A 13,818-nucleotide genomic window follows, 5' to 3' on the forward strand; every position below is an offset into this window, starting at 1 on the left:
CTGTCAGAAAAATCCTCATTTCTAAGGAGTCTATTATGGTTCCCAAGAAGGGCACCCTTGTTGACGGAGATAGAGAACTCTTTTCCACGTTCACTTTCCATCCGTGAGATCTGAGAAAGGCCAGGACAATGTCCGTGTGAGCCTTTGCTTGAGGAAGGGACGACGCTTGAATCAGAATGTCGTCCAAGTAAGGTACTACAGCAATGCCCCTTGGTCTTAGCACAGCTAGAAGGGACCCTAGTACCTTTGAGAAAATCCTTGGAGCAGTGGCTAATCCGAAAGGAAGCGCCACGAACTGGTAATGTTTGTCCAGGAATGCGAACCTCAGGAACCGATGATGTTCCTTGTGGATAGGAATATGTAGATACGCATCCTTTAAATCCACCGTGGTCATGAATTGACCTTCCTGGATGGAAGGAAGAATTGTTCGAATGGTTTCCATCTTGAACGATGGAACCTTGAGAAACTTGTTTAAGATCTTGAGATCTAAGATTGGTCTGAACGTTCCCTCTTTCTTGGGAACTATAAACAGATTGGAGTAGAACCCCATCCCTTGTTCTCTTAATGGAACAGGATGAATCACTCCCATTTTTAACAGGTCTTCTACACAATGTAAGAATGCCTGTCTTTTTATGTGGTCTGAAGACAACTGAGACCTGTGGAACCTCCCCCTTGGGGGAAGTCCCTTGAATTCCAGAAGATAACCTTGGGAGACTATTTCTAGCGCCCAAGGATCCAGAACATCTCTTGCCCAAGCCTGAGCGAAGAGAGAGAGTCTGCCCCCCACCAGATCCGGTCCCGGATCGGGGGCCAACATTTCATGCTGTCTTGGTAGCAGTGGCAGGTTTCTTGGCCTGCTTTCCCTTGTTCCAGCCTTGCATTGGTCTCCAAGCTGGCTTGGCTTGAGAAGAGTTACCCTCTTGCTTAGAGGACGTAGCACTTTGGGCTGGTCCGTTTCTACGAAAGGGACGAAAATTAGGTTTATTTTTTGCCTTGAAAGGCCGATCCTGAGGAAGGGCGTGGCCCTTACCCCCAGTGATATCAGAGATAATCTCTTTCAAGTCAGGGCCAAACAGCGTTTTCCCCTTGAAAGGAATGTTAAGTAGCTTGTTCTTGGAAGACGCATCAGCCGACCAAGATTTCAACCAAAGCGCTCTGCGCGCCACAATAGCAAACCCAGAATTCTTAGCCGCTAACCTAGCCAATTGCAAAGTGGCGTCTAGGGTGAAAGAATTAGCCAATTTGAGAGCATTGATTCTGTCCATAATTTCCTCAAAAGGAGGAGAATCACTATCGACCGCCTTTATCAGCTCATCGAACCAGAAACATGCGGCTGTAGCGACAGGGACAATGCATGAAATTGGTTGTAGAAGGTAACCCTGCTGAACAAACATCTTTTTAAGCAAACCTTCTAATTTTTTATCCATAGGATCTTTGAAAGCACAACTATCCTCTATGGGTATAGTGGTGCGTTTGTTTAAAGTGGAAACCGCTCCCTCGACCTTGGGGACTGTCTGCCATAAGTCCTTTCTGGGGTCGACCATAGGAAACAATTTTTTAAATATGGGGGGAGGGACGAAAGGAATACCGGGCCTTTCCCATTCTTTATTAACAATGTCCGCCACCCGCTTGGGTATAGGAAAAGCTTCTGGGAGCCCCGGCACCTCCAGGAACTTGTCCATTTTACATAGTTTCTCTGGGATGACCAATTTGTCACAATCATCCAGAGTGGATAATACCTCCTTAAGCAGAATGCGGAGATGTTCCAACTTAAATTTAAATGCAATCACATCAGGTTCAGCTTGTTGAGAAATGTTCCCTGAATCAGTAATTTCTCCCTCAGACAAAACCTCCCTGGCCCCATCAGACTGGGTTAGGGGCCCTTCAGAAATATTATTATCAGCGTCGTCATGCTCTTCAGTATCTAAAACAGAGCAGTCGCGCTTACGCTGATAAGTGTTCATTTTGGCTAAAATGTTTTTGACAGAATTATCCATTACAGCCGTTAATTGTTGCATAGTAAGGAGTATTGGCGCGCTAGATGTACTAGGGGCCTCCTGAGTGGGCAAGACTCGTGTAGACGAAGGAGGGAATGATGCAGTACCATGCTTACTCCCCTCACTTGAGGAATCATCTTGGGCATCATTGTCATTGTCACATAAATCACATTTATTTAAATGAATAGGAATTCTGGCTTCCCCACATTCAGAACACAGTCTATCTGGTAGTTCAGACATGTTAAACAGGCATAACTTGATAACAAAGTACAAAAAACGTTTTAAAATAAAACCGTTACTGTCACTTTAAATTTTAAACTGAACACACTTTATTACTGCAATTGCGAAAAAACATGAAGAAATTGTTCAAAATTCACCAAATTTTCACCACAGTGTCTTAAAGCCTTAAAAGTATTGCACACCAAATTTGGAAGCTTTAACCCTTAAAATAACGGAACCGGAGCCGTTTAGAACTTTAACCCCTTTACAGTCCCTGGTATCTGCTTTGCTGAGACCCAACCAAGCCCAAAGGGGAATACGATACCAAATGACGCCTTCAGAAAGTCTTTTCTAAGTATCAGAGCTCCTCTCACATGCGACTGCATGCCATGCCTCTCAAAAACAAGTGCGCAACACCGGCGCGAAAATGAGGCTCTGCCTATGCTTTGGGAAAGCCCCTAAAGAATAAGGTGTCTAAAACAGTGCCTGCCGATATTATTATATCAAAATACCCAGATAAAATGATTCCTCAAGGCTAAATATGTGTTAATAATCAATCGATTTAGCCCAGAAAAAGTCTACAGTCTTAATAAGCCCTTTTTGAAGCCCTTATTTACGATCGTAATAAACATGGCTTACCGGATCCCATAGGGAAAATGACAGCTTCCAGCATTACATCGTCTTGTTAGAATGTGTCATACCTCAAGCAGCAAGAGACTGCTCACTGTTCCCCCAACTGAAGTTAATTGCTCTCAACAGTCCTGTGTGGAACAGCCATGGATTTTAGTGACGGTTGCTAAAATCATTTTCCTCATACAAACAGAAATCTTCATCTCTTTTCTGTTTCTGAGTAAATAGTACATACCAGCACTATTTCAAAATAACAAACTCTTGATTGAATAATAAAAACTACAGTTAAACACTAAAAAACTCTAAGCCATCTCCGTGGAGATGTTGCCTGTACAACGGCAAAGAGAATGACTGGGGTAGGCGGAGCCTAGGAGGGATCATGTGACCAGCTTTGCTGGGCTCTTTGCCATTTCCTGTTGGGGAAGAGAATATCCCACAAGTAAGGATGACGCCGTGGACCGGACACACCTATGTTGGAGAAACCTTTATTCCAACAGAGTGACGTTTCGGGTTTTTACCCCCGTCCTCAGACTCAAACAACACCTGTTGTTGTTTGAGTCCAAGGATGGGGGTAAAACCCTGAAACGTCACTCTGTTGGAATAAAGGTTTTTTTGCCACTTCAAACCCGGTGAGTGCCTGCTTTTGTTGGAGGTCTATATATATATATATATATATATATATATATATATATATATGCTGTGCGGTACGATCAGCAAAGTAATGCACAACGTATATATACGTCCTCATTGGCTTAAGGGGTTAAAGGATCTAGAATAGGCACTCTAGAAAGTAAGAATCTGCTTTTAGGAGGCGTGGAACAAAAGCTTATTTGATTCCATTGAGAAATGATTTGCAATGCCCAGGAATCCATAACAGATCTCTCCCAAGCCACACAAGAGAGACTCAATATGCCCAGTAACTAGTCTGGCATGGAAGGTGCACATTCATAATGTCTTGGAGGCCTGGGGTAGACACCTTGTTTTTTAACCAAGAGGGGCTGGACCTTCAGGAAGATTTGGAGCAGTCAGAACTCTGGGCCGAGAGAGAAGCTTTCTGAGCCTTAGATTGTCGAAAGGAAAGAAAAACACCCTTTAAAAGGTTCTGCACAACCGAGTTTGAGGAGGCAATGAAATTTATATATAAGTATCGAAGTTTTAAGCAACTTTACAAATTAATTTAAAAATCTGAAGCCACAATGATGGGCTGCCATCAGGACATAAATTATAGACAAATTGTGAGTATGTGTTAGCAACATAAGTGGAATTAAACTTTGCATTTTATATGGTATAGTTTAGTTGGTATTCAGAATACAATTTAATTACAGTTTTAAGGAAGCTTAATATGTTTGCCACTGTATTTGTGAGGGTACATACATGGCTGAAATTAAGAATTCAGCTTGTGGGCAGTAAATAATGACTACGTTTGCTTACAGGCAAACTAAAATAAGCCCTTGATATCACAGTGATTACAAATGAACACAAAAAAAACATGACATGAACAAACATTCTATCAATGAGGAAAGCACTAAAAGCAATGGAATATTTACATGGGCTGAACCCCACTAAAGTTTTTTTACTGAAATTGTACAGCTGCAGCTTCTCCTACCTAAAAATCACACAGCTTCCCTCTTTGGAGGGATAACAGCTGCAGATCCAAGGTTACAACTTGCAGAGCCCTCTGCAATAAGGAAGTTATTTTGTGAATACAATTAAATATGAATTAGGTAGAAAATGTGTAAAGTGAATCTTCAGCTGTAATATCTACCTGATCTAATGTATAACCTTCAGTGTCATGTTACAAAACATGTAATAAAGAAAACGTATGAAGTATCCATATAAATGAGTGCCTCCTTGAATTGAGAGGAATGACCTCTAGAGCATCCTACTTAATACCATTTCCTTTGGTCATCTCTGAAGACGGCTTACCTTTGGAGGAGACTGTTGCTGCTTGGAGGCGTTCCCTGAGTGCTGCTGCCTTAGCGCCCGTGGAATAAATTCTGGAGCCAGTGGATTGAGAACATAGGTCTTCTTTAACTCTAAGGCCTCTAGTTGAGATTTAATTTGCTCAAATGTGATGCCGTGAAGACTTTTATTTTCATGACAAATTGTTATGAACTGCTCCCAAAACTTCCTGCAAATAGACATAGGGAAAGAATTCACTTTCTGCAGCCTTGAAATCATCCAAACTTATCTCATCTTTAGCAATATAAATATGTAAAAGCTTAAAGGAACAGTTAACACCTCGAGAGTTTTATATAAAATAACAAATTATGTAAGAACGTACCTGATAAATTCATTTCTTTCATGTAATTGGCAAGAGTCCATGAGCTAGTGACGTATGGGATATACAATCCTATCAGGAGGAGCAAAGTTTCCCAAACCTCAAAATGCCTATAAATACACCCCTCACCACACCCACAATTCAGTTTAACTAATAGCCAAGTAGTGGGGTGATAAAGAAAGGAGTAAAAAGCATCAACAAAGGAATTTGGAAATAATTGTGCCTTATAAAAAAAAAATCATAACCACCATAAAAAGGTTGGGCCTCATAGACTCTTGCCAATATGAAAGAAATGAATTTATCAGGTAAGTTCTTACATAAATTATGTTTTCTTTCATGTAATTGACAAGAGACCATGAGCTAGTGACCTATGGGATAGCAATACCCAAGATGTGGAACTACACGCAAGAGTCACTAGAGAGGGAGGGATAAAATAAAAACAGCCATTTTTCACTGAAAAAAATTAATCCACAACCCAAAAAGGAAATTTATGCTTACCTGATAAATTGATTTCTTCTACGATACGACGAGTCCACGGATTTCATCCTTACTTGTGGGATATTATCCTCCTGCTAACAGGAAGTGGCAAAGAACACCACAGCAGAGCTGTATATATAGCTCCTCCCTTCCCCTCCACCCCCAGTCATTCGGCCGAAGGCTTTAGGAAGAGAAAGGAAAAGCTAAAAGGTGCAGAGGTGACTGAAGTTGTAAAAATAAAATATAAACTGTCTTAAAATGACAGGGAGGGACTCGTCGTATGGTAGAAGAAATCAATTTATCAGGTAAGCATATATTTCCTTTTTTTCTACAAGATACGAGTCCACGGATTTCATCCTTACTTGTGGGACACAATACCAAAGCTACAGGACACGGATGAAAGGGAGGGACAAGACAGAGACCTAAACGGAAGGCACCACTGCTTGAAGAACTTTCCTACCAAAAACAGCCTCAGAAGAAGCAAAAGTATCAAGGGACGACCAAGTCGCAGCCTTACAAATCTGTTCAACAGAAGCATCGTCTTTAAAGGCCCATGTGGAAGCCACAGCCCTATTAGAATGAGCCGTAATCCTTTCAGGAGGCTGCTGCCCAGCAGTCTCATATGCCAGGCGGATGATACTCCTCAGCCAAAAAGAAAGAGAGGTAGCCGTAGCTTTCTGACCCCTATGCTTTCCAGAATAAACAATGAATAATGCAGATGATTGACGGAAATCCTTGGTTGCCTGTAAGTAATACTTCAAGGCACGAACCACGTCCAGATTATGTAACAGACGCTCCTTCTTAGAAGAAGGATTAGGACACAAGGAAGTAACAACAATATCCTGATTAATATTCTTATTTGAAACAACCTTCTGAAGAAATCCAGGTTTGGTATGTAAAACCACCTTATTAGAATGAAAGATAAGATAAGGCGAATCACACTAATGCTGAAAGCTCAGAAACTCTTCGAGCAGAAGAAATAGCAACTAAAAACAGAACTTTCCAAGATAACAATTTAATATCTATAGAATGCATGGGTTCAAACGGAACCCCTTGAACTCGAAGAACTAAATTCAAACTCCAAGGAGGAGTAATTGGTCTAAATACAGGCTTAATTCTAGACAGAGCCTGACAAAAAGACTGAACATCTGGCATATCTGCCAAACGTTTGTGAAGCAAAATCGACAAAGCAGAAATTTGTCCCTTTAAGGAACTAGCTGATAACCCTTTCTCCAATCCTTCTTGGAGAAAAACATAATTTATGCTTACCTGATAAATTTATTTCTCTTGAAGTGTGTTCAGTCCACGGGTCATCCATTACTTACGGGATATATTCTCCTTCCCAACAGGAAGTTGCAAGAGGATCACCCAAGCAGAGCTGCTATATAGCTCCTCCCCTCACATGTCATATCCAGTCATTCGACCGAAACAAGACGAGAAAGGAGAAACTATAGGGTGCAGTGGTGACTGGAGTTATAATTTAAAATTTAGAACCTGCCTCAAAAAGACAGGGCGGGCCGTGGACTGAACATACTACAAGAGAAATAAATTTATCAGGTAAGCATAAATTATGTTTTCTCTTGTTAAGTGTGTTCAGTCCACGGGTCATCCATTACTTATGGGATACCAATACCAAAGCTAAAGTACACGGATGAAGGGAGGGACAAGGCAGGAACATTAAACAGAAGGAACCACTGCCTGTAGAACCTTTCTCCCAAAAACAGCCTCCGAAGAAGCAAAAGTGTCAAATTTGTAAAATTTGGAAAAAGTATAAAGTGAAGACCAAGTTGCAGCCTTGCAAATCTGTTCAACAGAGGCCTCATTTTTAAAAGCCCAAGTGGAAGCCACAGCTCTAGTGGAATGAGCTGTAATTCTTTCAGGAGGCTGCTGTCCAGCAGTCTCATAGGCTAAACGTATTATGCTACGAAGCCAAAAAGAGAGAGAGGTAGCCGAAGCCTTTTGACCTCTCCTCTGTCCAGAGTAAACGACAAACAGGGAAGAAGTTTGTCGAAAATCTTTAGTTGCCTGTAAGTAGAACTTCAGGGCACAGACCACGTCTAGATTATGCAAAAGACGTTCCTTCTTTGAAGAAGGATTAGGACACAATGATGGAACAACAATCTCTTGATTGATATTCCTGTTAGAAACAACCTTAGGCAAAAACCCAGGTTTAGTATGCAGGACTACCTTGTCTGAATGAAAGATCAGATAAGGAGAATCACAATGTAAGGCAGATAACTCCGAGACTCTTCGAGCCGAGGAAATAGCCATCAAAAACAGAACTTTCCAAGATAAAAGCTTAATATCAATGGAATGAAGGGGTTCAAACGGAACACCCTGAAGAACTTTAAGAACCAAGTTTAAGCTCCACGGAGGAGCAACAGCCTTAAACACAGGCTTAATCCTAGCCAAAGCCTGACAAAAAGCCTGGACGTCTGGATTCCCTGCCAGACGCTTGTGTAAAAGAATAGACAGAGCAGAAATCTGTCCCTTTAGTGAACTAGCGGATAAGCCCTTTTCTAAACCCTCTTGTAGAAAAGACAATATCCTAGGAATCCTAACCTTACTCCATGAGTAACTCTTGGATTCACACCAATATAAATATTTACGCCATATCTTGTGGTAAATTTTTCTGGTAACAGGTTTCCGAGCCTGTATAAATAACCAAATCCGAAAACCCACGCTTTGATAGAATCAAGCGTTCAATCTCCAAGCAGTCAGCCTCAGAGAAATTAGGTTTGGATGGTTGAAAGGACCCTGAATTAGAAGGTCCTGCCTCAGGGGTAGAGACCATGGTGGACAGGACGACATGTCCACTAGGTCTGCATACCAGGTCCTGCGTGGCCACGCCGGCGCTATCAGAATCACTGATGCTCTCTCCTGTTTGATCCTGGTAGCAACGGAAAAGGTGGAAACACATAAGCTATGTTGAAAACCCAAGGGGCTGCAAATGCATCTACCAGCACCGCTCCTGGGTCCCTGGACCTGGATCCGTAACGAGGAAGCTTGGCGTTCTGGCGAGATGCCATAAGATCCAGATCCGGTTTGCCCCAACGACGAATCAGTTGAGCAAATACCTCCGGGTGTAGTTCCCACTCCCCCGGATGAAAAGTCTGGCGACTTAGAAAATCCGCTTCCCAGTTCTCCACACCTGGGATGTAGATCGCTGACAGGTGGCAAGAGTGTGACTCTGCCCAGCGAATTATCTTCGAGACTTCCAACATCGCTAGGGAACTCCTGGTTCCCCCTTGATGATTGATGTAAGCCACAGTCGTGATGTTGTCCGACTGAAACCTGATGAACCTCAGTGTTGCTAACTGAGGCCAAGCTAGAAGAGCATTGAATATTGCTCTTAATTCTAGAATGTTGATTGGTAGGAGTTTCTCCTCCTGAGTCCACGATCCCTGAGCCTTCAGGGAGTTCCAGACTGCTCCCCAGCCTAGAAGGCTGGCATCTGTTGTTACAACCGTCCAATCTGGTCTGCGAAAGGTCATTCCTTCGGACAGATGAACCCGTGACAACCACCAGAGAAGAGAATCTCTGGTCTCCTGGTCCAGATTTAGCAAAGGGGACAGATCTGAGTAATCCCCGTTCCACTGACTTAGCATGCATAGTTGCAGCGGTCTGAGATGCAGGCGCGCAAATGGCACTATGTCCATTGCCGCGACCATCAAGCCGATTACTTCCATGCACTGAGCTACTGATGGGCTTGGAATGGAGTGAAGGGCACGGCAAGCATTGAGAATCTTTGATAACCTGGACTCCGTCAGGTAAATCATCTCTACAGAATCTATAAGAGTCCCTAGAAAAGGAACCCTTGTGAGCGGTAACAGAGAACTCTTTTCCACGTTCACTTTCCACCCATGCGACCTCAGAAATGCTAGAACTATCTCTGTATGAGACTTTGCATTTTGAAAACTTGACGCTTGAATCAGAATGTCGTCTATGTACGGAGCCACCGCTATGCCTCGTGGTCTTAGTACCGCCAGAAGTGAGCCCAGAACCTTTGTAAAAATTCTCGGGGCCGTAGCTAACCCGAAGGGAAGAGCTACAAACTGGTAATGCCTGTCTAGAAAGGCAAATCTTAGGTACCGATAATGATCTTTGTGAATCGGTATGTGAAGGTAGGCATCCTTTAAGTCCACTGTGGTCATATATTGACCCTCTTGGATCATGGGCAGGATGGTCCGAATGGTTTCCATCTTGAACGATGGAACCCTTAGGAATTTGTTTAAGATTTTTAAGTCTAAGATTGGTCTGAAGGTTCCCTCTTTTTTGGGAACCACAAATAGATTTGAGTAAAAACCTTGTCCTCGTTCCGTTCGCGGAACTGGGTGGATCACTCCCATCACTAAGAGGTCTTGTACATATTGTAGAAATGCCTCTTTCTTTACTAGGTTTGTTGATAACCTTGACAGATGAAACCTCCCTTGTGGAGGAGAAGTTTTGAAATCCAGAAGGTATCCCTGAGATATAATCTCCAACGTCCAGGGATCCTGTACATCTCTTGCCCAGGCCTGGGCGAAGAGAGAAAGTCTGCCCCCACTAGATCCGTCTCCGGAGAGCGTTCTAACTTTGCTCAAAGTCTCATCCAATGGTGCTATGCGAATCGCCTCTTCCAGAGACTCAAACCAGAATGCCGCTGCAGCCGTGACAGGCGCAATGCATGCAAGAGGCTGCAATATAAAACCTTGTTGAACAAACATTTTCTTAAGGTAACCCTCTAATTTTTTATCCATTGGATCTGAGAAAGCACAGCTATCCTCCACCGGGATAGTGGTACGCTTGGCTAAAGTAGAAACTGCTCCCTCCACCTTAGGGACCGTCTGCCATAAGTCTCGTGTGGTGGCGTCTATAGGGAACATTTTTCTAAATATCGGAGGAGGGGAAAAGGGCACACCGGGTCTATCCCACTCCTTACTAATAATTTCTGTAAGCCTTTTTGGTATAGGAAAAACGTCAGTACACACCGGTACCGCATAGTATCTATCCAACCTACATAATTTCTCTGGGATTGCCACCGTGTCGCAATCATTCAGAGCCGCTAACACCTCCCCTAGTAACACGCGGAGGTTCTCAAGCTTAAATTTAAAATTTGAAATTTCTGAATCCGGTCTCCCCGGATCAGAACCGTCACCGACAGAATGAAGCTCACCGTCCTCATGTCCCGCAAATTGTGACGCAGTATCAGACATTGGTCTCGTGTCATCAGCGCGCTCTGTCCTTAACCCAGAGCTATCGCGCTTGCCTCTTAATTCGGGCATATTGTAGAATACTTCTTTCATAACATTAGCCATATCATGTAAAGTGATTTGTAAGGGCCTTGATGTACTTGGCGCCTCAATCTTACGCACCTCCCGAGCGGGAGACGAAGGTACTGACACGTGAGGAGAGTTAGACGGCATAACTTCCCCCTCGTTGTCTGGTGATAATTTCTTTATCGGTACAGATTGACTTTTATTCAAAGTAATATCAATACAATTGGTACACATATTTCTATTGGGCTCCACATCGGCTTTTGAACATAATGAACAAGCAGATTCCTCTGTATCAGACATGTTTAAACAGACTAGCAATGAAGCTAGCAAGCTTGGAAATCACTTTCAATAAGTTTACAAGCAATATAAAAAAACGCTGCAGCGCTTTTAAAAACACAGTTGAATAACAAAGAAAACTAATTCAGTTATAGTCAACAATTCTTAACGAGAAATGTATTAATTAGCAGAGGATTGCACCCATTAGCAAAAGGATGATTAACCACTCAATACCCAAAAACGGATATCAAATTAAGATTTAACGCTTTTATCACAGTCAAACACACTGTCACAGATCTGCTGTGACTGATTACCTCCCTCAAAAACGAATTTTGAAGACCCCTGAGCTCTCTAGAGACGTCCTGGATCAAAGGAGGAAGAAACAGGAAGACTGTGCTAGAATTTTAACTGCGCAACAAGGCGCTAAAACAAGGTCCCTCCCACTCATATTACAACAGTGGGAGACCTGATATACCGGTTTCTATGCAGAAAATACGTTAGCCATGTGGAAAAAAATCATGCCCAAAAAGATTTATCACCAAAGTACCTCACAAAACGAATAACATGCCAGTAAACGTTTTAAAAAACAACATTTTGAATGTCATGCAAAGTTATCACTAAGCCTGCTACCAGTCGCTTCCGCTGCAGATAAGGCTTAAACATTATTTCAGTATTAACAGTATTTTCTCAGTCAAATTCTAGTCCCTAGAAAATAACTCAACTGCGCATACATTTATCAGCCTGATACCAGTCGCTACTACTGCATTTAAGGCTGTACTTACATCATATGGGTAACAGCAGTATTTTCTTAGTCAATTCCATTCCCAGAAAATAATGTACTGCACATACCTCATTTGCGGGGGACCCCGCATGCTATTCCCCTCTTTCTGAAGTTACCCTACTCCTCAGAATGTCGAGAACAGCCAGCGGATCTTAGTTACGTCTGCTAAGATCATAGAAAAACGCAGGCAGATTCTTCTCCAAATACTGCCTGAGATACAAAAAACGGCACACTCCGGTGTCATTTTAAAATAACAAACTTTTGATTGAAGAATAATTAAGTAAAAACTCCCTCCAACTCCTCTCGCGACCTCCTCCTTTGTTGAGAGTTGCAAGAGAATGACGGGATATGACATGTGAGGGGAGGAGCTATATAGCAGCTCTGCTTGGGTGATCCTCTTGCAACTTCCTGTTGGGAAGGAGAATATATCCCGTAAGTAATGGATGACCCGTGGACTGAACACACTTAACAAGAGAAAGACAGAATCCTGGGAATCCTAACCTTACTCCATGAGTAACCTTTGGATTCTCATTAATAAAGATATTTACGCCATATCTTATGATATATTTTTCTAGCAACAGGCTTTCGAGCCTGTATCAAAGAATCGATGACCGAATCAGAGAATCCACGTTTAGATAAAATCAAGCGTTCAATCTCCAAGCAGTCAGCTGCAGAGAACTTAGATTTGGATGTTGGAAGGGACCTTGAATGAGCAGGTCCTGTCTCAAAGGAAGTTTCCATGGTGGCAGAGACAACGTGTCCACTATATCCGCATACCAAGTCCTGCGTGGCCACGCAGGAGCTATTAGGATTACTGAAGCTCTCCTGTTTGATCCGAGCAATCACGCGTGGAAGGAGAGGAAACGGTGGAAACACATAAGTAGAGCTGCAACAACTAATCGTCATAATCGATAATAATCGATTATGAAAATAGTTGTCAACGAATCTCATAATCGATTAGTTGGTTTGCAATTAGTTGGTCTGTGCACAACACCAGCTGCTTCACTCCAATGAACTCCTGCACATGGTATTGTGTTTTATGGTTATGTCCTTAGCCTAAAGGACGTCTACAGACGTTTACTTTTCACTTTTTCAGGACAGTATACGTTTACAACTACCCCTGCATTATGTGCAACCCAGATATAATAGTCATCATTTGGATTGTTTATAATAAATCTGGTGATTTGGAACTATGCTTTTTGTGATATAGTGCCAAGCTTTACACCTAGCCCCTAAATTGATGGGAGTTATTTAAATTGATGTGCACTATTATCTGTTTGCACAATTATTAGCGTATTGCTTGCTATTGCTGATTATATGTACTGTATAAATACATGTGTAAGGCTTTGTCCTGTTATTGATATACAGTCCTTAGCGCTTTTGTTTTTTATTGTTTTTTTTTTATATTTTTAATAAATTGTGATATGTACCAGATTCAACCTTTATAAGTATATATTCGTTATTTTTAGAGCGGACTAGATATTTCCCCTAACCTTATAGCTGGTTATTTACCATTGCATATAGATATTCAAGATATTTTTATGTTAGAATGAAGTCAAGGGTTACTTTATTGAGAGGTACCTTGCAAAGGTAGAAAACACTTAGCATTGGTGAGCTAACAAAGATAAATATCCCACTTTGGTGAAATTGGCAAAACCTTACTTATCCACCTCAACAGCCTTTTCTCTGCTGCAGGAAATACAGCTGCAGAGAACCAGCCTTAGCCAGAAGCATGTGGACATGTTGAAATTTTTGCATTTCAATGCAAAGTTTCTGTAAGAGTGAACAACAGAATGTTATTAACAGTGATAGTCTAACTCTTTCTAGTTCTACCTCTTTTCAAACAGTTTGTAGTTTTGTTTAATTATAAAACTGTGCTCTGCTGCATAAAAATTGAAG

The 13,818-nt window shown here is 42.0% G+C and overlaps 1 protein-coding gene across 2 annotated transcripts in view; it reads right to left on the bottom strand.

The window, feature by feature from the left end:
- The window catches only part of HELZ (helicase with zinc finger), an 842,947-nt gene that overhangs the window by 218,857 nt on the left and 610,272 nt on the right, over nucleotides 1-13,818 (bottom strand). For both annotated transcript variants that reach the window (XM_053707899.1, XM_053707909.1), the window contains exon 22: nucleotides 4,773-4,977. In XM_053707899.1, coding sequence (XP_053563874.1) covers nucleotides 4,773-4,977 — 205 coding nt within the window. The remainder of the gene's footprint in view (nucleotides 1-4,772; nucleotides 4,978-13,818) is intronic.

The sequence above is a fragment of the Bombina bombina genome, chromosome 1 (genome assembly GCF_027579735.1).
Source record: "Bombina bombina isolate aBomBom1 chromosome 1, aBomBom1.pri, whole genome shotgun sequence".
NCBI lineage: Eukaryota > Metazoa > Chordata > Amphibia > Anura > Bombinatoridae > Bombina > Bombina bombina.